We start from the raw sequence: 23,881 nt of genomic DNA, 5'->3' as shown, positions 1-23,881 counted from the left end.
TCGTGTGCCGTGGTCTTGAATTTACTAAGATACGTTTCGGCGGATATCAGGCCAGCAACAAGCGCGAAGCTCCCATGGACACACCCAAAGATAGACGGGTTATCTCTACAACGTATGCCCCAAAAGGCTCTCAATAGCTTGATCATCACGAGATCCCAGAGGAGGGGTAGGCCTCTCGGTCGCACGTACCATCGACGAGGTGGATTGGCCGGTCGAAAAATGGCAGCTCGGGGTCTGTTGCAGAGTCACTCAAATAGGCATTCGCTCGGTTGCATCACAGGTCAGGGCGACAGATTGCGTGCCAATGTCTGCTATTCGGAGTTCGATCTACCCCAACCCCAAGAAATGCTTCTACCACAATCGCTATCTTCTTGAACGGGTTGATGGCTTGTCCCAAATTAATCAAGACCAATTACTCGAGGATGTTGTACAGCGCTTTCCCAGATACAAGCCGTTCATAAGTGCAATCCCAGTCATGATAGATTTCATTCCAGAAGACTTGAGACAAGACCTGGCGACGAAGGCAAGGTCAAAAACCTCCAAGGTTGCATTCTTGTTGCTGGAAAACGGGGTCAAGTGATGGCGACGTGCGATTTAGATAAATTTCTCGTTCTGGACTGAAGGTTCTGGACTTCAGTCAACTCAGTCTAAGCAACTTTGAAAATGGGGGGAAAACGAAAAGAAAAGAAAAGGGAATCTTTCGGCTTTTGAGACCTTACGGTAGCTACATTGTTTAGTTGCAGAAGAGATTCAAGGCTTATTTAACGGGAAGAGATAAGAAGGCAGCAGGGCTCAGTTTCTATGTTTGAAAATACGCGAAACATACACATCGTCAGACTGTTATAGAAATCCAATGCTGAATTGAGAGAGGGGGAAAAAAGGGGGAAAAAAAAAGAAGATCGGATATTGGTGTCTTGCCAGATCGACAATGAAAGTTTCCACAGAGGGGATCGATTTTCCCCGCTAATGCGAGGCCGCTAGTTACTCCAAAAGTGCAAGTGCATGTTCTGTACGGAGTACTCAGCCCATTTTTCTGGCTGAAACAAAGAGCTCCTCTATTGGCCACAAACCCCTGTGCGACCTGTGACCATATATACATCCCTGTACATTCTCCCCCCATTAATTTGGCAATAATGCCTCGTTTGGCCCCCCAAAAGCTTTCCAATAGTACATTGGTTGAAAGAATGGGGCCATGCAGATCAGCCTTGAGTGGACCCGCGGGAGAGTGGATCCTCCCGTTCTTTGATTCCTGCCGTCAAATTCCGCCCCTCCCCCCCAATGTGCAAATGGTTCTTCTTCTTCTATTTTCCAATTTGTGGTCATTGGGACTATGACTACAAGCGTGCAGTTTGCAGACTATTTTTCTTTTTTTTTTTCTATATCTCACAGGTCATTTACAACATCTTGGATTGGCCGCCATCACCATGTCGAGTGATAACTTTACAATCACTGAGCACATTGTCCCCGGTTGTCATATTCGAGAATACGCAGGAAGCACTGTGCACCAAGAAGATATATTGAAGCTGCATGTGAAGCAATATACGCCTAAAAATCAACCATTGCCGCTGCCCTCTGATGCAGTTACTCTAATCGCAACTCATGGAGTGGCCTTGCCCAAGGGATACACACGCTATGGATGGAAATATTTCTTTTTCACTGACTGTAAGCGGGATAGGAGCTATACGAGCCTCTTTGGGATGAGATTCTGGGGCAAGCCATCGGCTTCCGTATACGCAGCATCTGGGTCGCCGACTGCGCGAGTATGGGAATGAGTGGGATTTTGAATGAGGAAAAGCTCAGCATGGACTGTATGTATTGCCCGATCGACTACCCTTTCTTGTCTCACTCTCTTGTTCCAGGTTCTTGGATGGACCATGCGAGAGATCTCCTTCTTATGATCAACCATTTCCGGGAACAGATGCCCCGTCCGCTTGTCGGTATTGGCCACAGCTTTGGAGGAACTATCATGTTTGTGGCTCTTTCGAACTATATGCTGGAGCGTATCTGAAAGACGGAAACTAATCCATCTTTATGTAATAGTACTAATCTGGCTTATATGCACCCTCGGCTATTCACCACCGTGGCTTTAATTGACCCAGTCATTCAACTCACTCCACCGCCTATGGGGTTCGGCTCCGATCCACCCAGCGCAGTTAACTGGACCCTCCGACGTGACGATGTGTGGCCAAACCGCGAAGTGGCCCTTCGCGCGAACCGTGCGTTGCTTCATGGCTGGGATCCACGCTGCGTCGCCCGTATGGCCGAGGTCGGATTCCGCGAGCTGCCGACTCAGCTGTATCCAGATGTCGAGGCTCAACAAGCGCGGCTGAACACGACCGAAACGCCAGTCACCCTCACAACGACCAAGTATCAAGATCTTTTAGGGCAGATTCGGGAGAACTTTGGTGCCCAGACCCGAAAACCAATCGCATTACAATCAATCGTGAGACGCACGCGGATTTGGATCCTCTTGCGGCTTTCATTCCTATGTATCGACCGGAGCCACGAAGCACTTTTCTCCGGTTGCCAAGTCTACGGCCCTCTTGTCTATGGGTGCTTGGCGGTGCTACCTATTTGAACATAGATGAGATCCGCGAGGGAATCAAAAGTTGTGGCACTGGAGTGGGGGGGGCAGTGGGGGGCGGACAGAGAGTCCGAGAGGTCACTTTGTCAGGGCTGGGCCATTTGATGCCATTTCAAGCAGTCAGTAAGGTTGCAGAGCCTTGTGTGGAGTGGCTGGCAAATGAAATGGAGCGATATCGTGTCACGGAAAAGCAGTGGGAGGAGCAGTCTCGGCAAAAGAACCATTTAGTCGTGGGTGAAAATTGGTTCAACACCCTGAAACCTGTGGCAATGCGTGCTGAAAAGCCCTCGAGAAAGACCAAGATGTAGAATAAGTATCCGAGTACATAACTGCTGAATCGAGTACCTAGTATAGTCAGGCTCACGATCTGGATAGTCAATCTCATGTCCACCAATGATGGGAAACAAACATGCTTTATCCTCTCATTATTAGCCAATTCCCAGGTTGAGTAAAAGCTCTCTTGCCTACCGTTGAGTGATCCGGAATTACTTTGTGGTTTTCTTGCTAGTTCCCCAACAAATTCATGGCTTCTTGTAGCAGGACCTGTACGCCTGCACATGTGGATGCACGCTTTTACCTGGTAACTTATACCGTCCAGGTCGTAGCACTTGGGCGATTTATAGACTTGAATATCTTGTAGTCTTTCGGCCAGATGACTCAGATACATCTGCGTAGCCCTGGAGCTACATGAACTGCTTTTACCGTTCATAGGTATCCGTTGCTATGCATATAATGAGCCTCAGTCAGAGGGTCACTCGCGTAGTTTGAGGTTTCAAGACTTCACCTTCAGCACATTTATAATGCATGTCTACTATCTCCAAGTCTGACTTTTACATGCGCACTCATTAAATTTTACTTGTCGTCAGACTTACTGCAACTTCGTTCGTCTATCCAACTTTCGGAGCTTTGACCGTGCAAGGTGTCAAACAAAACTGACTTTCTTCGTAGATCGAGGATCATGTATGCTAGGCGCCCCAGGATGAGTGCACTTCAAATGTTCCACAATTGAAGGTTCACACCAATTGATCCATGTACAAACTTCAAAGGAGAGGGGACATGAAGCTACAAGTTTGATCGAGACTTCCCCAATCTTATCACAAAGGTACATGTCAATGCATCTGTGAAGAAAATGATGTTGGGAGGTGGATGTGTACTAAACCTCGCGTTGTCGAAGCTCCACCATCGGGCCTTCTTTGCCCACGATAAAATTGTCCTTCATTTTATATTCGCCTCCTTTCCCAACCCCCAATTTTTCAGTGCCGGGGGCGACTCTAAGGTCATACAACCATAGCATGCGAGCTATGCTCAACTCCAGTTCCATCATTGCCACATTGCGGCCAATACATGCTCGTGGACCCAGACTGAACGATACAAAGGCTGCACGCTGACGAGCTAGGACTTCAGCTGACACACCCTCATCGACTGCCTGTGTGGCTTCTGATCCGCGCAGCAACCAGCGACTGGGGTCATATTCAAATGGCCGGTCAAAATGTTCACATGAATGATGCAGTGAGTATGTGGGTACCCCAACGACCGTCCCAGCAGGAAAGTCCCACTCCAGGACCTTGAGGCCCCCAGGCAGAACCTCGCGGGGTAGATCCATTGGTATGGGTGGACATAGGCGCATACTCTCCTCGATGCAGGCACGGAGGTAGGACATATGGCCTGAAGACAGCGCAGGACCCCGACATAATGGATTCCAAGGTCGAGAAACTGGACCGGATTACTGCGGTCAAGCGCTGGTAGATATCCGGATGATGGACCAAGAAATACCATGTCGCCGCGAGGGCCGTGTTAGCGGTATCCGCTCCTGTTATCACACAACATTTAGCCACCGTCCACCCAGAGAAACTTTGCGACGGGTAGGGGAATTCATACCAGCACCCAATAATAAGGTAACTTCGCCGATCAATTCCTGCACTGAATATCCTTGTCCGGTTTCCGGGTCGCGAGCCAGTTGCAGATAGTAAATAATATCGCGTCGTTGGGTCGGATTAGCCGCCAAGCGTGTGGAGAGCTGTTTCCGCGAGAAATCAACCTGTCGGTCCCGATTGGCAGCAGTTCCCCAGCGCATGTACCGGTCCACGCCAAGGTGACGCAGTAGCGGCATTTGACCGCATATATTCAAGATGCGCACATTTAGCTTCATGAGCGGAAAGAAAAAAGTGTTTTCGTCGCTCCGAGCCGTATTAAAGGTGTTCCCAAAGCAGATCTCGCCCAGGACATCGAAGATAACACATGCGCTCCAGTGTACCATATCCTTCGGGCTCGACCAGCCTTGGCTTGGGCTTCCTTTCTGGTCCGGGTGCTGATCTCCAATCGCTAAACACCAGTCGCGGATGGCCGACAGAATATGTGGCTCCATCCCTCGAACTGCCTGATCGGAAAATGCCTGCGACATCACGCGACGCTTGCGGGCATGTACATTGCGATCGATCGCATTGAAAATGCTTACACTGTAGAATCCGGCATACCACTGCGACTTTTGCACATTGGCCTTGTGACCATAAATCAGTTCAAGAGCCCGCGCATCGAGGATGGTCACTCGGTTGGGGCCGATGCGCACAATGCGCCCGTACTGCTGATGCAGCCGATAGAGATCCTCATGGCGGTCCCCACGTATTGCGTGCGCCACGGAATACAAATTGGTCAGTTTGGCGACGAAAGGGCCCGGGTAGACGGCCAGTGGATGAAACCAGACTTGATAAATGATATAGCTCACGCTCTACAATATATCGAGAAGGGCTGGTCAGTCTCTCATTCTATGGTCGGACTTTTGCAACGCATTAATCATGAACGAACCGCTGCCAACACCAGGGCAAACACCAGATGGCCGGTGGAAGTGACATTGGCCACCAGGTCAACTGCGCTCTGGAGCATCCCGACGGATCTTGGATGAGGGCTCGGAAAGGATTATAGGAGGATAAATGAATGGAAGTAAGTCAATAGTCGATGCTTGAGACTGCAAACAGCTCAATACTGCCATCGAATAATAATCCAGTTAACTTTGCAGCGATTGGCAATCGCTATTTGAATATATCGCTTGTGCACATAGATACCGCGCACATCCCCAATTCTTTGTCTAAGAAAAAAAAAATCAAACAGAATGGTAGATGACAAAGAGTCGCCCCTGCGTTGGTGAGAGTCTTCAATATAATTGGTTCCCACACTGTATTAGCGGGAGCTGCTGTACAAGATCCCGGCTCAGGCCGCCCGTCTGCACGGGCCAAATTGCGGATATAACGTAGGATCAGGCATACATGTCCATACCCCGCTTTGCGGGTCATTGATCGTAGGCTAAGAAGCTGTTCGCCCCCAAAGCAATCTGTAGGGGTGGAGATGAATGACGACTGTCTCCGCTCGGCTCTGCCCGAGAGCAATCAAGTTGGGTTTAAATTCCAACTTGAAACTTCCATATTTGCGAGGTGGCTCTGTGGGGTATGCTCTGAGTGATGTGCGGGCTCGAGTTTACACAACACTCCTGGAGACTGACTCACACGTCCAGCCTAACCAGTAGAAAGAGGAAAAAGCTCATGCTCTTTGTTTCGATGGGGGGGCCAATGAAATTTATCAAACGCTCCTGATACCATGTCTGTAATATTGGACATAAAATCTCCTCGGCCAACTACTGGGCTGCATTTCGCTGAACGTGAATTTGGTTCTTCTCCTCTTAGACTGAAATTTGTATCCTTTCTTCTACACGGATATTGAAACCGAGTAGTCCTTCATTATGCATTTTCTTTGCCTACATGGAGTGGGCACAAATAGCAAAGTACATTCATACTTTCGACTCCAGCCGGTATATGAGCTAACCAATTTCCTGTACCCTTCTGGAACAGATCCTTGAAGTCCAGAGTGGTTTGTTTCTGCGTATTTGCCTGGAATGACTGCGATAACTAACTTTCCCCCGTTTCGGAGCGGCTGTACGCCGTGAACTAGGTGATTCGCACACCTACGACTACGCGGAGGGTACACTCCCTACTCCAATCCTTCCTGGTACGATAGAACATGATGATAAACACCCTTTAGCCCTTTAAAAATGCACAGACTGTTTCTAACTTTGTCCAGAAATCTCCCCCCACTTCCCAGATGAAGACGAGGGCTTCGCGTACTTCGATCCCAGCCGTCCCGAGACTCTCACGGTGGCAATGGACAACTTGGAAGCCTTTATTCTAAGCGAGGGGCCATTTGACGGAATACTTGCATTTTCCCATGGAGCTCAGTTGGCTGCAACCTTTTTGGTCGAGCGCGGTCAGGTCCAAGGATCTGCGGGGGCTCGAAGTATCCAATGCGCGCTTTTCTTCTCCGGGGGGAATTCCTTACCACTCATCTCCGACTAGCACGAGAGGCCTAGCATATATGACGGATGAGCGAGAAGGTGGCGACCATGTGATGCTGCATCTTCCAACCGCCCATTTCTGGGGCCAAAACGATGTGAGCTATCCAGGCACCAGTGAGGTGCTGAGCTTGTTATGCAAGCCCGAGTGGCGGGCTATCTATGTGCATGAAGGAAGGCATGAAATCCCTGGGTGGAAATCTCGTTCCTGCCTAATGGGTTCGATTGAAGTGGTACAGCGAACAGTGCACCTGGCATTGGGGCTAAACTAGTCGATGGGGTCCGTCCAAAGGATATAAACCCTGCACGTTTGTTGTTCAGTTTCTGTCAGAGAGGAAAGATACCGGCCAACACTCTTTCGACGCACAAACGTTTTATCAGGACCTTCGGAGCTACGGACTAGAATTTGGACCTAGTTTCCAAACCCTTTCACAAGCAGAATGGACGAACTTTGCAAGTCGTGCAGTCCTCACTATTCATCCGGCCTCTGAGTACGTGGCACACCCTTGTACTCTGGATGCTTTGCTTCACCTACCAATGGTTGCTCTCACGCAAAATCCAAGACGCCCAAAGTCGACAGCTATCTCGGCAAAGATCCGCCGCATCTGGCTGGACGCTTCAGGCCTCAGTCATCAATCCGCCGAGACCCTCAATGCGACCTCGATCGTCGTTGCTGAGGATCGTCGGGGGTGTGAGGTTCAGTCTCATGCATTGAACTCTACCCGCACCAGAATTCTGGCCCAGGTGGAAGGGCTACGCTTGGCCGTAGTCAACACCACGGCGAAAAATTCTTCTAACTCGCAAGAAGCAGACCGGGAACAAGTTTGGAATCCGGTCTGGCAGCCTGATATTGACCTTATGACTCTCACCGAACGACAACAATGGTGCATGGAACTTCCGAATGATTCAGAGAGCGACACGGATGAGCTTGCGGATTTTTATCGAGATCTAGCGTTTCTGCATTATTCATATCTGAAGCAAGTCATCAATGATGATATGACGCCTCAGCAGCCTCATTTGCAGCAATACTTGCAATGGGCGAAGGAGCAGGTTCAACGAGTAGAATCTGGCAGAACGCCGCATTGGGGAGATGACTGGAAGATGCTAGCTCAGGATCTAGGTGGGCGACAGGTCATAGAAAACAAGCTACTAGAGACAAACGCTCAAGGAAAAGCGCATGTTGAAGTAGCTCGACATCTGGATCAAATCCTGGCCGACCGACTTGATCCATTAGAGTTTCTTTTCACGTCGCCTCTTCTGGACAATCTCTACGCTGAGCTGAGTGACCACCGTATGGCATGCTTTAAGCAGCTGGACCGGTATCTTAAGCTATTCGCACACAAGACTCCAAATGCACGGTACTTAGAAATTGGCGCTGGAACTGGTGGGACGACAGCAGCGATTTTAAGTTCACTCCAGGGTGATGAAGCGGGCGTTGGCTCGGCAGGAACTCTGTACCAGGACTTCACCTACTCTGACATTTCGGAAGCATTCTTTGACGCGGCGAAATCACGTTTCGGGAGGTATCCGAACATGCTCTTCCGCCAGTTAGACATTAGCAAAAACGTGGCCCACCAGGGCTTTATTGAGGGTTCATACGATGTGATTGTGGCAGCCAACGTCTTGCATGCCACGGAGGATCTACGTGCCACCTTGGAGACTGTGCAGACTCTGCTACGGCCTGGAGGTAAGCTGATCTTATTTGAGATAACTGCACCCGAACTAGGTCGCAGTGGGTTTATCATGGGACTGCTCCCTGGGTGGTGGCTTAGCTCCGAAGGTTATCGGCCTCGAGGGCCTTGTGTGGCTTCGGCTACATGGAACACGCTATTTGAGGAAGCCGGCTTCACAGGACTGGAACATGAATTTTATGATTATATCAAAGATGAATCTTATGAGCTAAGTGTGCTCATCACCTCCAAAAAGCCTGAACCGTCCGCTGCGATGCTGCAACGGCAAACTGCCTCGGAATCAGCCACAGACACCATAAACATTGTCCCAAGTTCGATCGGCCTTTCAAAGGAGAATGGACACTTCAAGAATGCCATAGCAATCCAAAAATATCTCCATGGCATTGGTTTATCGAGTCAATTGATTTCTATGGACAAAATTTCCCGCAGCACAGGCCTGACAATCGTGACCGCCGATTTGGATCTTGAGCGGCCCTTCCTAGAGAAAATGCGCCCCAGAGACTTTGCTGCAATGCAAAACCTCATTTCCCGCAGCCAAAACCTGGTCTGGGTCACGCGCACTGTTGATGACGGCTCTTCTTCCCCGTCCTACAACATGATCGCAGGATTAGTGCGGGTCATACACGCGGAAGAGGAAGGACATAGACTTTTGCGGGTAGGATTGGAGCCCATCTCGAGTGACGGACCTAGTGAGTCACAAATGACTGGGCTTCTTAGCGCAATCCAGCAGATGATTGGCGCGGCTTCGGCAGATACCTTTGAAATGGAATTCGAGCAGCGGAATGGGCTTTTCCAGATACCTCGCCTGAAGCTCGACACAGAGTGCCAGGACGGCATCCATGAGATCCTACATCCACAGGTGTCACGCGACTTGCCTTGGAATCAGGCTCCTTTGCCATTGAGGCTCACGACTGAAACACCGGGGCTATTGGAATCCTTGCGGTTTGTCGTGGATGAGGATCAGCAAAAGGTGCCCCTGGCCGACGATGAAGTGGAGATCGAGGTGCGGGCTGTGGGAGTAAATTTCAAAGACTGCCTTATTGCACTGGGAAGGGTGCCGGCAGAAACTTTGGGAAATGAGTGCGCTGGCATCGTGACACGAGTGGGTGCTTCCTATCGGTCGAAATTTACCATCGGCGACCGTGTGTGCATGTCTACGGTCGAGGCTTTCAAGACATTTGCGCGCAGCAAAGCACAGGGTGTATGTCGTCTCCCTGATTCCATGGACTTCACGACGGCGGCGGCAATACCTACACAGTTTGTTACAGCTTGGACAAGTCTCCGGGAAATTGGTCGTTTGACCCGTGGTGAAAGCGTTCTTATCCACGCTGGTGCTGGTGGCACAGGTCAGGCAGCCGTACAGATCAGTCAGTATCTCGGGGCCGAGGTCTTCGTGACAGTGAGTTCAGACGCCAAAAAGCGGCTACTGACGACCACGTATGGAATCCCCGAGGACCACATCTTTTATAGCCGAGATACTTCCTTTGCCGTTGGCGTCAAGAACGCCACGGGAGGCCGCGGGGTGAATCTGGTGCTCAACTCTCTTTCGGGTGATAGCCTGTTAGCATCGTGGGATTGTCTCGCCCCGTACGGCCGATTCGTAGAGATTGGGAAAAAGGATATTCTCGAAAATGCCTCCCTACCTATGCTCCCCTTCAACCGGGGCGTCAGTTTCTCAGCCTTTGATGGACCGACTTGGATGCTTGAACGTCCCGAGCAGGCCGAACGCGGCATCCATGCTATCATGGATCTGTTCAAGCAAAATGTCTTCCACGTTGCCGAGCCTCTGCAGATACGCCCTGTATCAGAAGTGCGAGAGGCGTTCGCAGCACTGGCCGATGGCAAAACCAGCGGGAAAACAGTGATCTCGATCACTCCCACGGCTATCGTTCCCATGACCATTCCTCGCGTCTCGAGTTCGGATACTGGCTTTCCATCCGACGCAACGTACGTTCTGGCAGGTGGATTTGGAGGCATTGGTCGAAGTATCGCGCGATGGATGGCCCAACGGGGTGCCCGTAGCCTTCTCATTCTCTCCCGCAGTGGTCCCCGAACCCCCGAGGCCTGCTCCCTGGTTCAGGAGCTCACCAGGACTGGTGTCGCTGTTCAAGCGCCTGCCTGTGATATCACCGATTCTAGGGCATTGCAATCTGTGATTTCTGAGTGTCAAAGGAACATGTCCCCCATCCGCGGTTGCATCCAGGCGTCAATGGTTCTACAAGATACCTTGTTAAGAGACATGACTCATCCCCAATGGGCAGCTGCCGTGGATCCCAAGGTTGTCGGAACCTGGAACTTGCATACCTGCCTTGAAAAGGAGCGACTCAGCTTCTTTATCTGCCTATCTTCCGTTTCTGGCGTGGCGGGTCAGCGCGGCCAGTCTAATTATGCCGCAGGAAACACTTTTCAGGATAGTTTAGCCCGCTACCGTATCGCGCGGGGTCAGCCAGCTGTCAGTCTTGATCTAGGTGCCATGGTTGATGATGGCTTCCTCACTCAGAACCAAGCCGTCCGCGAGAGACTGGTAGGAGGCGGCTCAATGTTGCCCGTCACACGGGAAAAGTTTTTGGCGGTCTTGGAGTATTACTGTTGTCGCCTTCCTGTAGCTGGCATGGGCAACAGCCAATTGACAATAGCCAACTCCCAGACGGTCTTTGGAGTAAATACTCCACAGGCTATGTATGCGCGGGGACTGGACTTGCCTAACTGGATGCAGCGCCCCATATTTAGCTTCCTGCATCGAGCTTTTTCCTCTAGTCAGCAAACTCACCGGGGCCGGAACCAGCGTGATTTCAGGGCAGATATAGCGCAGGCTACAACAATTGAAAAGGCCACTCAGATTATTGCTGACGCCCTGGTCTCGAAGCTAGTGCGGAGCCTGTCCGCTCTGGAAGCCGAGAAAGTGAAAGTGGATATGCCAATTGTGAGTTATGGTGTTGATTCGTTGCTTGCAGTCGAGATCCGGAGCTGGTTGGGTAGTACCTTTCAGGCCGACGTGCCCACATTCGAAATCCTTGGAGGAATAGATTTTGAGCGACTGGGAAGACTTGTGGCAATTAGGAGCACTGCGAAGAAAGGTTGGGCTTGATATTCTCTCCCTTATCTCGGCATGTTTAGAATTTTCATCAACTACAATTCCTTTCAATTCATTATTATCTATGAGAACCACCATTCCTTTTATGCCCTTTTTCACTGCGATCACGAGAACCAGGTAGAGCTTGCTTTGTAATATGTTCGACATACAGATCCCGGATATATTCAATTCAGTCATGGGCTTTTCCCTTACTTGAACTCTCTTGATCAACATACCACTGAGAGCCGTATTCCTATTGACAGCGTCCTCACCCCCCCGGCATTATGTTGATACCGCAAGAAACATGCCAATTTCCTTTGTGCGGAGGCAACTTGGCCTGTCATCTGGTTACGAAAAGAGACAAGTTGACCTGAGTCTGAGCGCCACACATAAAAGCGGCGGCACCCAGGACAGGCCCCGCCAGACATGATCTGGTCTATATAAGTGCATATCCGCCAATCACAGATCACTGGGGAATCCCGCCATTGCGAATCCGGGGAGAGGCCGAATGGGCTCCGGGCTGCGACCGAGCTGCCTCCGATCCTGTACAAGCCATTCGAATGAACGCAAGGACTTGGACGCCCCCGGATTTTCTTCTTCTCTTCGTGGGGTAGGCTGACAGGCCAAATCAGGCCAACCTGAGTCTAATTCCTCTCGTCCGGCTCGCACAACCCTCCGACCCATCCGTGCGAGAAGCAAAACATTTGAGGGAGAAAGGACAACCAATCGCTGCGCAGTTCCTTATTTCATTTCTTTTTCTTTTCCTCCTTTTTCTTTTTTCCTTTTTCTTTTTTTTTTCCCCCTTTTTGTTTTTTGAATCGCCCCTTAGCACCGCCCGTTGAAGAGGGGCAATGCATGATGACGCCACCAGCCTCTCCCTTCTCCAGTCCAGTTGTCATGGGATCGACCTACAACACATCTGCTGTAGATAACAAAAGAGGGGTGAGCTTACCAGTACTGCAGGGACTCTCGGGGGGTCGGGTAGTCGCCGATTCTAAACGGGGAAGAGGCCGGTGCATCAATGCACCGATGATTCCCGGGCCAGTTGCTTGATTCGCTGTCCAACCCCAAAGAGACCCATTAGTTCATGCCCTCCTACGGTTGCCAAGAAGGCGGCACAAGGTCCGATAGCAGCTCGGCACGATCACCGGTGGGCAATAGTGGGAAATATTGAGGTACCTATTTCCCCTCTATTTTAATGTTTTTGGTCTGATTTTTGGGATCGGAAACCCGAGTCGACCAGCTCGGGAGCCCAACTCGGCTACCAGGCATGGCCGACTTGGCGAGATCCACGCCCTGATGGCCATTTTTAGGGAGACATTCCAGGGTTGATATTGCAGGGACCTTGGGTTCCAGCATTACCCTGCAGTACACGCCTCGACCCAATCAAGTCCGCCTGGTATCGCTACAAGAGGTTTGAGGCGCGGATACGCTGCGCAAAAGACTCGGGAACTTGACCTTTGCCAGCGCAATGATTGGCGTCCCACACTTCGACTTTTCTCTGGCCTCGTGAGAGCTAGATTTCTCCATGATTTCAGATGCCCCGCAAATCCCCCGATCCAGCTCGCACCCCCCTCCCCCTTGGATTTCTTTTGTCTTTTTGTGCTCCGGCACGATGCGGGACCCCTAGGTTGGTCCTTTCTCTCTCATGGTCTCCTACGGCCTCGAGGGATCATCGGTACCCCGGAAAACCACGGGAGGAGTTCCGGGGTCATCCGGAGAACGGCGCTGAATCTGGAGGCGCACGGACAAGCCGCGGTTTGAGCGAAGGATTGTAGCCACTCTACCTCCGTAGCCTGGGCAGGTTCTGGGGTTGGGACTGTCCCAAACTTCACTTTAACTTTGCAGGGGGGGAACAATTCTAGCCATCCACTCCGATGGTCGGCACTTGAATGCTTCGTCCCTCAGAAAAGACTAGTTACTGAGGATTGGCAAAGGCCAGACCCACCAGTGGGTTGGGATCAGGTTCACCTTGATTATTTTGCATAATCAGAATTCCCGGCACAAAAGACTGTGATCATCAATCGTCATCGCGATCGCGCAGCGCTTTGTAAGTTACCCTAGGGTCCTAAGGACGTGGACTCGGCTTTCCTGTTTTGAGGGCCTCGAGTCTCAGTTGCATGCATGTCCAGGCTCGTAGCATCATCAGTAAGCCTAATCCTCGATCCTGTCCTGCCGACAGGCTCGTTGCTTTTAACACGCTGATCCAGAGAAGCCATGGCCCATTTCTCCGAACCTACGGCTTTCTGCAGGATCTCCTTTTCCATCAAATTGTGGATGAGGCAGCCCGCTGATTTTATTGGCTTCGCTGCCACTGGAGGATTCCTCCAGTTCCCTCCCCGGGTTGATTTACTAGCGTTCCGATCTTCTGGCGGGGGCGGAGAAACAATTACAGTCCGCCCTCGATCGAGGCAATTCCGGAATGTTCCGCCCCTTGCAGTTGGCAGTAGCAAGGGTATAATAGAATATCTTCTATAATGGCACTTGTTCACTCACAGGAGGAGACATCATGATGATACTGGCGTACAGTCACTAGGGCGGGCAGGAAAGGGCATACAGCCGACTTGGTATTTTTTTTTTCCTTTTTCGTTTTTTTTTTTGCGCATGTGGTCTTAGTATTCGTACCTCAGACACACCCACCACGGTCTCGGGCTCCACTTACGGGGCACTGAGTGACTTTTTTTTTCTTTCCATCTAACTTTGCTTATGAAAGCTGACGTTGTGGTATTCTCCTGAATCCCTTTAAATGGCCAGGCTCTGGCACAGATTCCCATGTAATGCAGACATGATAGAATAATCACAGCTACACCTCCAGGGTACAGAGAACCAAACTCTCGGGAACGGCGGGACGTTATAGGTCCCGTGACTGGCGTAGCGGGAGCAAATCAGAGAAAGTCTGACCGATTCCCCCAGGTCTGTGACGAAAGACCCATGGGGCAGTCCAGGCAAATGTGGAAATGCCTCTTGTGGGGAATTCGCCTTCCATGATGAGCCACTGGGGGGCCTTTACGGGCTTGGAGGAGGTCATTTATCCTTTTTTTCTTTCCCACTCGGATCTGCTCCAAATCCGGAATGGTGGCTAGCCAACTCTGTCAACTTGCCAAGTTAGTCAAATTATGGGGAAAATCGGTGGGGAAGGTTGGGGAGGATGGTCGTTATTTCTCTTCATACTTAAACGATCCATGTCCCCGGCCCCAGCGCGCCCTCGTGCGAAAATTGATCCTCTCCACTCTTCCATCTCCCCTCTCCCCCTCCCCCCCCTTCTAAAATCTCCTGAGCTCTTTAGGTTGCGTTTCCTGGCAATCCATGTGGCCTCTTCAAGTTCTACTCCTTTGCACGCTTTAAATAAGAAGAAGTAGTGATCATGACCGACACGGAGTCTGGAAAGCGCAAGGCCTCCAACGCCGGCCTTGCGGCGCAGACTCGCCCTGTGAAACGACGAGCATCAAAAGCTTGCTGTTGCTGCCGTGCCCGCAAAGTCCGATGCGATGTGGTAGAAAATGGTTCCCCCTGTACAAATTGCCGCCTAGACCAGGTCGAGTGTGTCGTGACCGAGAGCAAGCGAAGAAAGTTCGTTCTCTTCACTGCCTACATTCTTCGTATCACAGCTAACACGGAGGCCTGTGTTGCAGGAAGTCTCGCGTGGAGGTAGATGCTCCCAGCCATGACTCGCCCGGCGAGGTCTCCGAAGATAATCTTCTCCACGCCCATCGAGGCATATCAGAGATGGCACCGGCGTCCCCTTCACAAGCATCGGTCGATGCGGAGCCTAGCCACCACATGCCGCATCTATTATGTGCGTGGTGGAAATCCAACCTTTCCCCCGCGACGTAACATTAACTTGGAATCTAGATCAAACGCAAACAACTCGTGGTGGTTCAAGTGACCCATTTCGCCGCCGGATGTCCTCGATTCCAGGTGTGCCAGAGACAGTGCCCCTAGCCAATGTCCCGCGACCAGTCTCACACTTGCTTGACCCGACATTTGGCCAGCAGCGATCGACTGGTAGCTTTCTTCCTGACTATATTCGAGGCCTGCCTTCTCGCCTGCAGAAGGAGGATGTCGAATATCTCGCCGTGAAGGGAGCATTGACCACCCCCGACGTCAGCCTGAGAAACGAGCTCCTGAAGAGCTACGTCCACTATGTACACCCATACATGCCCTTGATGGATCTGGAGGAGTTTTTGCAGACTATCGCTCAAAATGATGGGACCCAACGCATCAGTCTCCTGTTGTTTCAGGCGGTCATGTTTGTTGGAATGGCTTTTGTCGACATGAAACACGTCCATGCGGCGGGCTTCCAGAATCGCAAACAGGCCCGTAAGGTATTCTTCCAACGAGCTCGACTTCTGTACGACTTCGATTACGAGGTGGACCGGATCTCTTTGGTTCAGTCTTTGCTGCTAATGACCTACTGGTACGAGACGCCCGATGACCAGAAGGACACCTGGCACTGGATGGGCGTGAGTTTGTCTCTCGCCCACACCATTGGTCTCCACCGGGATCCTGGAAACTCACGCATGAATCCCCGCCGCCAACGAATGTGGAAGAGAATTTGGTGGAGTACCTACACCCGAGATCGACTGATTGCCTTGGGCATGCGACGGCCGATGCGCGTCAAAGATGACGACTGCGATGTGCCGATGTTGACCATGGATGACTTCGAATTCCCGGACCTACTCGCCCGAGATCGTCAGGATGCTGGGCGATTCGGAGATTCTCCGGAACGTGAATTATCAGCGACAACTGGCGGCAATGTTCATTGAAAAGGCCAAGCTGTGCCTTTGTGTGAGCCATGTGCTCTCCGCCCAGTATTCTGTGCTAAGCCACAAGTTCGGGGGCTCCATGGAAACCACGATGATGCTTGTGCCCAAGAAATCGACGGCCGAAAGTTTCGAGGTGCGACACTGCGATCAAGAATTGGAGGATTGGGTGGCGAACCTTCCCGTGGAGACACAATACGTGCCCTCGGGAGTTTCAAAGCTTCCAGAAGCACAGGAGGTCCTCCATGCGCATCGTGCTTTGCTGAAAATGGTATATCTTACGACGTCCAGTGCTCTCCACCGACCGCAGGTGCTCCCTGCCATGCCTTATCCGACAATGGATTCGGAACTACAGGATCTCTCTCGCAAAAAGGTGCGGGCTGCTGCCGTGGAGATCACTGACATCGCTCAAGACCTTCATACGTTGGACTTAACGAGGTACTATCCCACCACGGGAGTCACCGTGCTGCTACCGGCAGTCATTATCCACTTATTGGATATCAAGTCTAGCGACCCTAGTGTCCGAACGACTAGCCTGCAGCGCTTCTATCAATGCATGCGCATCCTACAGCGCCTGCGGGAAATCTATGCGTCGGCCGACTTCGCGACTTCTTTCCTGGAGGCCGCGATCCGCAAGGCCGGAATCCAGCTCACCGTTGCACCAGTCGACATGCACTCGCAGCCTCCAAAGCCCACCACTCGCCACAGCACTTTCGATACGCTCTCTCGCACCAACACCTTGACTCCCCCGCCTGAATCTCTCGCTCAAAAGGTCCCCGATCTGACCTACCCTAGTACCGCTCCCGCTGCTCACCAACCACCCCCGGGGGACCTGCTGGCATCTACTCCGCCGCAGTCGGATGGGAGCGAGAATGGCAGCACCAACAATGTCAATCCCCATTACAGCTCTCACGACGGGCTTGCCATTCCTGACGTGAGCTCCGAGATGAGCATGACCGAGCTGATGGATCTTGCCAATGATGCGGAGGTCACCCAAAATGACTTTGACGCATTGATCAATTTCGATGACCTGGGAAATGACACCTTTGCCGAAAATGGCGGTCAGGCCCTGCCCCTGGCCACCAAAAGGGACCTTGGATTCGATGTTCACAATGTGAACTTCATGGGCTTCGACCCCGAATCCAAGGGTCTGGATTTTGTCTTGGCCGACGATCGGGCGCCCGATTCTTCAACCGAGGCTCAGATGCGGGCCGGTTTGCAGGCCGAACTGGACATGAATCTCGGTCTGGGCCTCAACGAATGAGCACGTGCCTTTAGAACCCTTTCTTTTCTTGCTTCCGCTTTCCAATTTCTCTTTCGGCGGACTTGACTTATGTATTCTTTTTTTTTTCTTTTCTTTTCTTTCTGTGGGCATTTGGAGGGTGTTAGGCGTTCTCTACTGGCCTGGTTGGGATCGCCTTTATGATGATGACCATGTCCTTAATATTGTTGATAGAGGGATACTCAAAAAGTGCAAACATTATGAATTCCAGCTTCTTGGCCACAATTGATCCGCTGTAATCTGAAGGACTGGCATGCTGGATACTCAACTTGGTTGTTCTGCGTGGTCTTTTTTGGAACACTGTGGATCGCGGATTCATCGGCATCACATGCGAGACACGGATCTGCATGGTCCAGTGCCGTGTCCCTTCCAACCATCCGAGATCGACAGGGGCATGGGCTCTGTCTCTGTCGGTGTATCCCTCGTATCCGGTCTTATATCCATGTGTTAAGTCAAGGCCGAGGCTTCCAAGCTGCCAACTTTCCAAGGTCGACACAAAGCCCTCAGTGCGCACATGTCTCTGGGCACAAAACAAGGCTGCGGTGGGCCAGTCACGTATCACATGTGTTTTTTTTTTCTTTGAAAAGTGTCTCCCTGTACGTTTAAGCTAATAGAGATTCGACTACAACTCGTGAAGAACTCCACAAGGTAGTTATGCTAGCATGTTTATCTACAACGCCACACCAGCAGTGGCTTTGTGGCGCAACAAGCCGACCGCTCACCAGCGTCATACTCAGGCCTTTTGAACAGGCACCTCGTCGAAGATTCATCTTGGGTTTGAGGCTCGAGACTATGTTTTGCTTCAGTTGGTTAACCGAGTCGACACTCTTCGTGCATCCCTCCTCTTCTTTCCCCCTTCGAGCTCTTATGTCAATGTTTGCTTCTTTTTTTTTTTGCTCTTTGGCTGGATCCCGCCTTTCTTCCGAAGGTCAATGGCCGGAGAAAGTCTGTAGGGCGCCTTAAAATTGTTTTAACAGGCTACGTAGGTAATTCTATCCGATCACAGCCTTTCTCTCATCCTGGAATGCCTGGCCTCTCGAAGTCGATCGTGGCGGTATAGCGACTTTTGGAATTGAGGGGGGCCCCAATAGACAAAAAGAAGCGCATCCCCCACTTTCTCCAATCTAGCGGTGCCGATCTTTTCCCCTCATCAGTCCCCCTAAGCTACCGCTCCAATCAATCACGAGTCCTGATTCTCTGCGAAACTCTGGGCTTTTGCCAAGCCACCGTGCATGGTCTGGGCTAATTGCTTTTCTTCTTATCAGGATGTGACCCCCTCCGGAACTCCTGCGGAGATGGCTGGGGACGGGCTCCACGCGGATGCCACCTACGATTCTCACTGGTCTGGCTAGGCCAGGGTTGTATCTCAGGCATTGGAAATCGTCAATGGCGATAGCTCTGCCAAGCATTGGCCTTGTCGGTCTTGTTGGGAGACCGCAGCCTGATTTATTCCCCCACTGCTGCCCCGGATTCATATTGTGACAGTTCTGTGCACCCCTCTTTGTACACAGAGTCGAACCTGCGATGCACGTCACCACCTGGATCCCACTGCTGGCGCCGCTGGCTGCAGCTTACTCGGTGCCGTTTGGCACTGAATTTGCTCGCCGCCAGCTCCCCCACGAGCCGACGGGCGTGAAGACCATCCAGACGGCTAACAATGTCACCATCCGTTATAAGGAGCCCGGCAAGGCAGGCGTCTGCGAAACTACTCCAGGCGTCAATTCGTACGCGGGATATGTAGACCTGGCAGAAGACGCGCACACCTTCTTCTGGTTCTTCGAAGCTCGCCATGACCCGAAGAATGCCCCGATTACGCTCTGGCTCAATGGTGGCCCCGGCAGCGATTCCTTGATTGGACTTTTCGAAGGTAAGTCATCAACCGATGTCGAGTTCGTAAAACGAGTTCTCACACTTGTCCATCTTAGAACTGGGGCCCTGCCATGTCAACGAGCAACTCGAGACGTATATCAACCCGCACTCTTTCAATGAGATCTCCAACATGCTGTTCATCTCCCAGCCTCTCGGAACCGGTACGATCCCGACGATTTTCCGCGGGGGCAACTAAGCTAATAGAACGATGCTGACTGTATGCAGGCTTCTCCTATGCCACAGAAGAAGTGCAAGTTGTCGACGGCCATAAGGGTCGCTACCCAGCTATCAATGCTACTCTGATCGGTATGATGCACTCATAATATTCAGGAAGGGCCAGATCGGCACGCTAACCGGAGAAGACACCACCAACCTGGCTGCTGAGGCTACCTGGGAAGTTCTCCAGGCCTTCTTGGGCGCTCTTCCTAAGCTTGACTCGAACATCAAGTCTAAGAGCTTCAATCTCTGGACCGAGAGCTACGGAGGGTATGTTTTCATCGTGAATTGTTTCGAGTGATCTGGCTAACTAAACGATGCAGGCATTATGGACCAGCTGTGAGTAAAGAGCCTGAAGATGATCTTTATCGGGTCATTGTCTAATTATTGCAGTTCTTCGATCACTTCTATAAGGAAAACGAAAAGATTGCCAACGGTACTGTGGAGGGTATTCATCTGGACTTCAATACCCTTGGCATTATCAATGGAATCATCGATGAGGCAATTCAGGCTCCTCATTACCCTGAATTTGCCGTCAACAACACCTACGGCATCAAGACTGTAGGTTCAATTCCAACCGGTGGACATGATCGTGCTTGTACTCACATGGGGTCTAGGTCAACGACACTGTCTACAACTACATGAAATTCGCCAACGCGATGCCTGGCGGCTGTCAAGACCAAGTGGCTAGCTGCAAGGCGACCAACCGTACCTCTCTGTCAGACCTCGCCATTTGCACCGAGGCAGCCGACATGTGCCGGGATAACGTCGGTATGTTATGAATGGAATATGAGCACTTGCGATCCCACGCTGACCAGGAATCCAGAGGGCCCATACTATGTCTTCAGTGGCCGCGGAACGTACGATATCCGCCACCCCTCAGACGATCCCACTCCTCCTACCTACTATGAGCAGTATCTCGAGAAGGGCTGGGTCAAGAATGCCCTGGGAGTGGATCTCAACTACACCGGGTCCAATAACGACGTGTACTACGCCTTCCAGCAGACGGGTGATTTTGTTTGGCCTAACTTCATCGAGGATCTGGAAGATATCCTTACTCGCCCGTCCGCGTTGCTCTTATCTATGGTGATGCTGATTACATTTGCAACTGGTTCGGTGGTCAAGCCATCTCTCTTGCCGCGAAGCATCGCCACGAAAAAGAGTTCAAGGCTGCCGGTTACGCGCCATTCCTCGTTGATGGAGTCGAGTACGGAGAGACTCGGGAGTACGGTAATTTCTCCTTCACTCGTGTCTACGAAGCCGGCCACGAAGTGCCATACTACCAACCTATCGCGGCGTTGCAGCTTTTCAACCGAACCTTGAATGGATGGGAGCTGCCGAATGGCCTGAAGAAGCTATCTCCGGGCTATGGCTCAAGTGGGCCTGCTACTGCAACTCACACTGAGTCGTCGGTCGCCTTGCCATCTTCTACTTCCACTCCGTCGCCTTCTTCGGGGGTAGCTGCCATGAAGATCACGTGGTAGTCGTCAACCATATATTACACACGAATGAAACCCCTGGATGTGCTAGGGCATACCATTGGGGCGGATGGTTGAATGGTATTAGCTGCACAGTGCTTAGGTTACTAGTGGCTTTTCACTTTATCCAGTGCCAGCGCACAGCCTGCTCTCTCCAAGCTACTACTAGAAATGCCTCTTGGTATAACAAAATGAGTGAAAAGTGGAAACACTGCAATATGAGTCTCTTCCACCGTAATCCCATCCCTTGATTAATCAAGCTATGTATCTGAATTATAGACAGCCAAAAAGAGATTAAGAAGTATAGGTAAGGGGTTGGCCATCGGGCTGATTGGCCGAGATGAATCCGACGTGGAAATCTTCAGTTACTTTCAAAAAGGAGACAACAGATAGAAAAAACAGATAGTAGGCACTTGCGATACTCGGGAAACCCAACTGTGCAGGGATAACCAACGAAACATCTCAGGGAATCACAGGTTACGCCTCGTAAATGCACGTAGTGGTCCAAAGACCACCGATAAAAAGATGCGGGAAAAACGAACGAGACGAAACATTGCACATCACATGGGTACACATGTTGTTACACTAGCAGAAGCTCTGCTTTTTCCCAACATAGTCATTCAAGCCTTGGAAGAGGCATCTTCATGCGACTCCGGCTTTTCGTACTCGTGGGGACCTTCAATGGTCTCTCCCAGTACGTCGGCAGTAGTCTCATCAGAGAAAGCTAGATCGTCTTCAACGGCAGTGCTGTCCTTGACTTTGAAAAATACAATTGGCGAGGCGATGAGCATGCTTCCTAAGAGCATACCCCAGCAAGAGGCAAATTCGGTCATGTACGGCGTTTTCTGGGCGTCCAACCTGCAGAAAAGGACATGGTCAGCGATGACTACGAGGATGAGACGAAATGATGGTACGTACCGCCACATGCCAGCTGCACCGGCAGATTGGATTCCCTTATAGAACCCGGCAAAATTGGCCAGCTTTCGGCTGTTGTTGGAGAGGGAGCCCATGTACCTAAAGTGCCGTTAGAGTCTAGAACAAACCCAGCCGGTTTAAAAAAGATCACACTCACCAATAAGTGCAGGTTTGGAAGGCAGCGTCGTAGAAGCCATAGAACATGTAGAGGAACATAGGCCCCACGTAGCCACTATCCGTAAAATCCTTGTCGCCCCTTGCAGTCTCTCGGGTATACTGTCTTTGGAAAACGTAGCCGCCACCCCAGATACCCAGGGTGATGGCCACCAAGACGCCAAAGTTGAGCTTAGCGCGTGCGGGACGCGAAAGGCAAGGCAAATCCAGAAGTTGCCCAAAGACAAATGCCCCCACCATCTGCATCAGCCAGTATAGCAGACTATTCAGGGCGCGAGTCCGGACGGTGAAGTAGGCCAAGTTGACTGCGTTGAAGTGGTAGCCGTAGAACCAGTTACTGGCCAGGAACATGGGGAACATCAAGATAATGTAGTAGTCGGTGCGCAAGGTCTCCCAAAGACCCAAGAACTCGGACTTCCAGGTAGGGTTCTTGATCGCAATGACTCGTGACCCGTCGCCCCGCTTGATGTACTTGGAGTCCACAAGGCCCCAGCACAGGACAAACCCTAACGCCATTAAAACCAGGAACGCGATATAGGTGCCATTGTTCACGTTCCCCGCCGTGCTATGCATGTTCTGGCCCAGGGGCACCAGACTCCCAATGACCCCCCCCCCCAGGTTGAAGATCACCCAGAAAATGGCAATGTACTTGCCCTTTTCATGCTCGTGGGGGTAACTCATCATCACGGCGCCCTGGGCGCACCAGAGCAGACCCGAGCAAACCCCCAGGAGAGCTCCGGCGAAGATCAAGAAGCCCGCATTCTGGTTGATATTGTAGGAGAGCAGAGATGCAACATAGAGGAAGTAGCCGAATCCACCCAACGAGAGGGTCAGGCGCAGACCAATGCGGTTGGCAATCGAGCCGGCGAAGAACCCGACCACGGCGAAAGTACTATACAGCGCCGTCTGGGAATTGTTCACGTCGATAGGGTTGATCTGCCCGCCACCTCCCAATCCACTCACGGCATTGTACATGCCGGGGCACAGGAAACAGACAAAGGAGACGAGGACTAGCTGCATCTCGGGCGAGGCAAACCAAGGGGCCTCCCAGCGGCCAATCCGCACAATCGGCTTGTACATCCACGGCTTGCCGATCACAGCATCGTCGGTCTCGGTCTCGGCATCTTGGATGCTCATGGGCTGGATGGGCTGGATGGGCTGGCTGGACTGTTTCGGCGTCACCGTGGTCTCTGGAGTCCGGTGCTCCGACTCGGGGGACACCATGGCTACGGTAGGATTGATGGGGCTGAAGAAATTGAGGTTGAAGTTACAGGGATTCGGGGTTAAGAGGAGAATCAACAAAGACCAAAACGGACCGGTGTCTGAGCTGAAGAATGTGGTGCCCACGCGGAGACAAACTTGATCGAATCACGCCCCGAGAATGCGCGAATGCGGATTCCGTGAACGGAAGAGAAGTCGAAGAGCTTGACGGACCTGGAGGTTGAGGAATTTTTCTGCATCAGGCGGGTCTACACGCTGCTAATATTCTCCATTGTGTCT

The 23,881-nt window shown here is 51.5% G+C and overlaps 7 protein-coding genes across 7 annotated transcripts; 4 read left to right on the top strand and 3 right to left on the bottom strand.

Annotated features, from left to right (window-relative positions):
* Positions 1-1,424: 1,424 nt before the first annotated feature.
* Positions 1,425-2,892, top strand: N7468_001967 (alpha/beta hydrolase; the record flags this gene model as incomplete). Its single annotated transcript, XM_058471264.1, has 5 exons — positions 1,425-1,604; positions 1,676-1,808; positions 1,860-1,968; positions 2,041-2,522; positions 2,585-2,892. The coding sequence occupies 5 exons, from the start codon at positions 1,425-1,427 to the stop codon at positions 2,890-2,892; spliced, it is 1,212 nt and encodes a 403-aa protein (XP_058334405.1).
* Positions 2,893-3,737: 845 nt separating this feature from the next.
* N7468_001966 (cytochrome P450) lies at positions 3,738-5,464 on the bottom strand (the record flags this gene model as incomplete). The annotated part of the gene is made up of 4 exons (XM_058471263.1): positions 3,738-4,249; positions 4,299-4,394; positions 4,463-5,309; positions 5,387-5,464. The coding sequence occupies 4 exons, from the start codon at positions 5,462-5,464 to the stop codon at positions 3,738-3,740; spliced, it is 1,533 nt and encodes a 510-aa protein (XP_058334404.1).
* An 850-nt stretch (positions 5,465-6,314) lies between these two features.
* On the top strand, positions 6,315-11,699 carry N7468_001965 (uncharacterized protein; the record flags this gene model as incomplete). Its single annotated transcript, XM_058471262.1, has 6 exons — positions 6,315-6,356; positions 6,424-6,442; positions 6,503-6,580; positions 6,653-6,865; positions 6,939-7,018; positions 7,302-11,699. The coding sequence occupies 6 exons, from the start codon at positions 6,315-6,317 to the stop codon at positions 11,697-11,699; spliced, it is 4,830 nt and encodes a 1,609-aa protein (XP_058334403.1).
* Positions 11,700-15,048: 3,349 nt separating this feature from the next.
* Positions 15,049-17,711, top strand: farB1 (putative C6 transcription factor (Ctf1B); the record flags this gene model as incomplete). The annotated part of the gene is made up of 4 exons (XM_058471261.1): positions 15,049-15,254; positions 15,317-15,480; positions 15,537-16,441; positions 16,497-17,711. The coding sequence occupies 4 exons, from the start codon at positions 15,049-15,051 to the stop codon at positions 17,709-17,711; spliced, it is 2,490 nt and encodes an 829-aa protein (XP_058334402.1).
* A 121-nt stretch (positions 17,712-17,832) lies between these two features.
* Positions 17,833-18,078, bottom strand: N7468_001963 (uncharacterized protein; the record flags this gene model as incomplete). The annotated part of the gene is made up of 1 exon (XM_058471260.1): positions 17,833-18,078. The coding sequence occupies one exon, from the start codon at positions 18,076-18,078 to the stop codon at positions 17,833-17,835; it is 246 nt and encodes an 81-aa protein (XP_058334401.1).
* Positions 18,079-19,253: 1,175 nt separating this feature from the next.
* Positions 19,254-21,298, top strand: N7468_001962 (uncharacterized protein; the record flags this gene model as incomplete). Its single annotated transcript, XM_058471259.1, has 9 exons — positions 19,254-19,596; positions 19,655-19,759; positions 19,824-19,904; positions 19,961-20,084; positions 20,138-20,186; positions 20,208-20,375; positions 20,432-20,581; positions 20,643-20,933; positions 20,960-21,298. 9 exons carry the CDS (start codon positions 19,254-19,256, stop codon positions 21,296-21,298), a joined length of 1,650 nt encoding a protein of 549 aa, XP_058334400.1.
* A 614-nt stretch (positions 21,299-21,912) lies between these two features.
* On the bottom strand, positions 21,913-23,605 carry N7468_001961 (unc-93 family MFS transporter; the record flags this gene model as incomplete). Its single annotated transcript, XM_058471258.1, has 2 exons — positions 21,913-22,306; positions 22,365-23,605. 2 exons carry the CDS (start codon positions 23,603-23,605, stop codon positions 21,913-21,915), a joined length of 1,635 nt encoding a protein of 544 aa, XP_058334399.1.
* Between the last annotated feature and the right edge of the window lie 276 nt (positions 23,606-23,881).

This window comes from Penicillium chermesinum (assembly GCF_028974085.1).
Source record: "Penicillium chermesinum strain IBT 19713 chromosome Unknown utg000002l:1.0-5270490.0:1.0-5274688.0, whole genome shotgun sequence".
Classification (NCBI taxonomy): Eukaryota; Fungi; Ascomycota; class Eurotiomycetes; order Eurotiales; family Aspergillaceae; genus Penicillium; species Penicillium chermesinum.
Note: the sequence above shows the minus strand (reverse complement) of the source record. Positions and strands in the feature narration are given on the sequence as shown.